Source organism: Lates calcarifer, linkage group LG12, assembly GCF_001640805.2.
Source record: "Lates calcarifer isolate ASB-BC8 linkage group LG12, TLL_Latcal_v3, whole genome shotgun sequence".
Taxonomy (NCBI): domain Eukaryota; kingdom Metazoa; phylum Chordata; class Actinopteri; family Centropomidae; genus Lates; species Lates calcarifer.
This window is the reverse complement of record NC_066844.1, coordinates 16562192-16566920: the sequence shown is the minus strand read 5'-3', so window position 1 is coordinate 16566920 and position 4729 is coordinate 16562192. Positions and strand designations below refer to the sequence as shown.

At 41.7% G+C, this 4729-nt stretch overlaps 1 protein-coding gene across 1 annotated transcript; it reads right to left on the bottom strand.

Moving 5' to 3' along the window:
* Nucleotides 1–57: 57 nt before the first annotated feature.
* Nucleotides 58–4152, bottom strand: psmd6 (proteasome 26S subunit, non-ATPase 6). Its single transcript, XM_018700222.2, has 8 exons — nt 3872–4152; nt 3161–3366; nt 2157–2302; nt 1849–2068; nt 1624–1732; nt 1224–1392; nt 376–453; nt 58–282 (listed from the first exon to the last, which is right to left on the bottom strand). The coding sequence occupies exons 1-8, from the start codon at nt 4014–4016 to the stop codon at nt 186–188; spliced, it is 1170 nt and encodes a 389-aa protein (XP_018555738.1). The 5' UTR covers nt 4017–4152; the 3' UTR covers nt 58–185.
* Between the last annotated feature and the right edge of the window lie 577 nt (nt 4153–4729).

The window sequence follows — 4729 nt, the reverse complement described above, 5'->3', positions numbered from 1 at the left end:
TCATGTCTCTGCCTCTTTCCTAAAGTAAAAAAAACCTGCTGCAAGAAATGCAGTGTCAACAGTTAAACAAATTTTATTATATACACAATATAAGAAGTCACTTTGTCGGACAAACTACAGGTTTGGGTATACCGTGAAGAAGAACTCCGCCCTTTGCTGCAATGAGAAACATATGGCCTCTGTGGTTACATGTTAATGACTCTTGACAACTTCTGGACTCTGTTGAGCAGCAGGTCGCCCTTCTTGATGGTTTCCTGGTACTGCCAGTTTTTGCTATCAGGTCTGGAAAGAAGAGCAGGAAAAGAATTAGTGTTCTGCACTTGGTTCCTGAGATATGTCTTGGATGTATTGAGGTTTGAAGAATGGTAACATTACCTATTGGTTTCCACGATCTCATTCACTTTATCAATTTTACAGTGGAGACGGCCAGCAGCTATGAATCGGGACAGTTCCCTGAGAAAAGAGGAGATTTAGTTCAGTTAGCTGGAACTAACCTGAGCACTTGACACCAAAAATGAATACTTAGACTAAACAGAACAGTTAAACATTTTTAGGAAAAGCACTTCACTTCCATTCATGCCTGTGCCTACAGTTAATGTTGAGCTACAGCCAGCAGCTGCTTAGCTGAAAACGGAAGCATGTAGCCTGGCTCTATCCAGAGTTAACAAAAGCTGGCCACCAGCACCACTAATGCTCTTCAGTTAACATAAGGTATCTTGTTTGTGTAATTCATACAAAAATGTAAATACAATATGTTGGTATCAGTCGCCTGAGCTACAAAGAAATATTAGAAATATTCCATTAATGATCCCAGGAACATTTTTAAATGAGCAGTATTTGATGATGAACTAATGTCAACACTCATGTACAGATAAAACACATTGCAAGTTGAAATGATTACTGGCTCCTATTAATTCAGCCTCTGAAGTTGAACCCTGGTATGTTTAGATCTGAATTCTAAAAAACCTGATGCCAATCAAATGCTAATCCTGATATAAAAACGCTGAACTATCTCCAGTCTTGTTTCACAACCATTACTGAAGTGCATCTAACAATTCCTTTGTAGAGATTATCAAATAGCACTGCATACCTGTAACCAACCTGTAGGAACGCACTGAGGACACAAGAGAAGACTACTGCTAGGATTTCTGTAGTGACACTGTGGCTAAACACACATCACCAGAAAAAGTGGCACATAAAACGTGGTGTGCTGGTACACTCACTGGTCGATGAACTCAGTGCTGACACCAAAGGCCTCAGCCATGTAGCCCAGGGTGAGGGAACGGTAGGACTCTAGCAGCTGGCTGTAGGCCTGGATCCTCATCTCCCTCACATAGTAGCGGTAGTGTGGCGCAAAGAGCCAGTCCTTCTTCATCTCCTGCTCCACCATGGCTGTGGCACAAAGAGAAAAAAGTGTCACATTGATTATTAAAGAGTAAAGATGTGGCAGGGCAGAAAAAAAGTACAGTAGCATGTTAGAAAATCTTGAAGAAAAGACTAAAGAAGTTCATGACCTAAAATTAAGAAACCACATACAGTCATGGGCAGTTTTACTCTACATGCAAGGATGAATGAAATATCTGTCACAGGTTTTTAAGCCAGTAAAGGAAAGGCCTTCCTCACCCAGGGACTGGAAGAAGACAGAGTAGCGGCACTCGTAGAGCGAGAAAAGATACTGGCGGACAGCAGGCAGACTGTGCAGCACCTCCAAGATCTCTGCTCCTTTTATGACCTGTAGAAAAACATATCACATATATAACACATTTAACAGCAGCTGAGGTGCCGATTTACACGCCTTTCTAAAAAACGTGTTTCCCCTCTATAGCATCTTGTGAGTCCCTTTCCTACCTTTTCACGGAGGTCAGGCCTTTTAAGGGCGATCATGCAGACGTAGACAGTGTAGGTCACAAAGGTCTTGTAGTCCATGAGCTCATAGGAGGTGAAGGTGGAGACTGTGTCGAGGAAGAGCTCAGCAGCTTGCTTGAAGTCCCTGATGGCCACACAATACAGGCCCTGGTAGACCTTCAGGCGATTCCTCCTGTCCCAGTCTCCCCCCTCCTCGATAAGGCTGCAGAGAAAAAGAGATGCATCGAGAGGTGAGTGCTGAAGACACTATTTGTGGAGAAGTTCGAGAACAAACATATCCGAGCCTGCACCTCTTGGCTTTCTCTGAGTTGCGTGTGATGAGGTCGCTGTCCATGTAGAAGAGGCCGATCCTCAGCAGGTAGAAGACGATGTCTAGTCTGTGACCCAGGGCAACTGTCTTGTCATAGGTCTTCCTAAAGGCTGTCAGGGCACCCTCCTGTGGACACAAGTTGGACAATGTCAGTGAATCTGCACCTGTTCAAATTTGTGTTCATGCAATGTTAAGTGGTCAGCTGCGCCTTGTCAAAGACGGTGAAGGATACAAACGACCATTTTGACAAATATAACTTTATTACTTCCGAGAGAAAGTATCATTCACTTCACTTGATGCAACAATACAGCCAGTACAGAGAACCTGACACCCTAAGTACTAAGAGGCTGATATTATGTGCAGTTGATTCAAGAGTGCCACTTGATTTGACAAAAGTGAATAACAGCTGGAGAATGCTTCAGTGGTACTTAAGATTTTGGTTCAAAGTGCATTTACTGAATAACTGTTAAAGCTGAATGACACTACAATGTACACATCATCAATAGTCATAATACTATGGTAATCAAATGCAAACTGCCACGTGACACTAAATCTCTTACTATTTGATAGAAGAAGGTAAAGCAGCTAAATTAGACTACACAGGAAAGAAAAACAACACTACTGTTCAGATAAACACTATACTTTAGCTTTATTTAATGACTTCTTGATTACTGGTCTAGCACAGGTACAGACACGCACTGTACACTAACACTATGTACACAGCAAATTACCAATCATAATTATCCTCTGTATGATACTGACTGATATATGACATGCATGGTCATGAAGTGTAGCCTGAACTGATAGGCGAGAACTGATGGAGTAAGACTGTGCAATTGAGTTATTTCCATTTTACCATTTATGGTCACTATAACCACGCTTACCATTACATACATTTGTACTGATGCTGCTGTCCAACTTAACCTTGTTGCAGCAGAGCCTATTACACCACAATTATATACTCTGAGCGAGGGGAACACATACCTTGTCTCCAATCCTGATCAGATATTCAGCTTTGGCCATCATGGCATCTCGTATCTCACTCTCTCCCAGGTTTTTCTCCGCATCCTCCAGCACGTCGTCCAGACGCTTCAGCTCCTCTTCGTTAGCCTTCTTCATTTTACTCAGCAGGTCCCCGTCCAGCTGCCACTTCAGCTCCTTGCACAGACCCTCATAATAAGGTGCCATATCTGGAGAGAGAAACGATGTTTGTTGCAAATGACGAGCCCGAGTTTTAAAAAAAACAACAAAAAACTATCACCTTTTACTTTTTGTATTATTCATGACTCTCTATTTCTGCAATTATACTTAAACACATAATTAAAAACACCTCTTATTATCTGTTTCCCTGTAAAGCCAAATGAAAAGCAATATAAATGGAGCTGCACTTGAAAATATAAAGGCTATAACTTGTTAATGTTCTGCTTTAGGTTGACAAACAACCCAAGCAATGCTTCTTCAGACTGCTTGTTAGCTAGCTAGAGTTTACTAGTAACGTTAGCAAGCAATGCTAATTTCCTAGCGACGATCATTATAGGTGTAAAGCATTTCTCTTATTTTGAAAGCATTTTAAAGAAAATGATATACCCGGTACAAAACGTATGTATGTACATTAATGTCTGCTACACGCATACATGAGCAGGCTATCAAAGCTGCTGTTACAAAACCAGGGAGTGCAGTGAAAAGCTAACTCACTGTTAGCTTTGATAGCATCCATGAGCTCAGTCTTCACTTTGGCATCCTGTCGATGGCCGTCCATTGTCAGTAGAAACTTCAGCTGTGCTATCCTCAGGTCGGGGTTCTTGGGCAGACCCTCCTCTTCTAAATTCTCTAGTGGCATTTTTAGTCAAAAATATGAGAGCAAGCACACAAAATGAAGGCTTTTCTTTGTGTAGACGATGCCTCTGTTCGCTGACACCCGCTAGTCAACGATGACTACGGAAAACACTGGACTGTGTTGCTTCCGCCGGAGCGTCTGACAGTGAGAGGAGACAAGAGCGGAGAGCAGCGTGACGTTTAATAACCAACTTTCATTTACTGCCCTCTGCTGGATATGGGTGTAAATAACAAATTGAACTATGCCGTTGGCAGTTATTGTTTATGCAGTTATGTGTTCTGTGGTCTTTGCTTGTGCTGTCTCCCATTAGTGGTTTGTGTTACTGTTTTTTCAGCTGTGAGAAGCACCTTCCATTTTCTGACTGATTTTAAATTCCACACAATTAATCACAGAAACCATAATAATCCCTGACAGGATTTAGGTATTACACAAAAATATTGGCCACTGCGGTGCAATTCCCATAGCCATGTATTACTAAACTTTGACATTATGTAGCCTTGGTGAATGTGTGGGCATTTTATTCAAATGAACAAACAGAGTTCATTCAGACTGTATACCAACAGTCATCTGGAATAAAAGTGGAAACTTTGGATGAAATACCCAATCTTAACTAGTGGTCTGGAGTCGAATACATTTCTCATCAAACCCATATTTCCTCACTGAAAAGTCAAACTACTCCACTGTCTGTGGACACTTTGATGCAGTACTAAACTTTT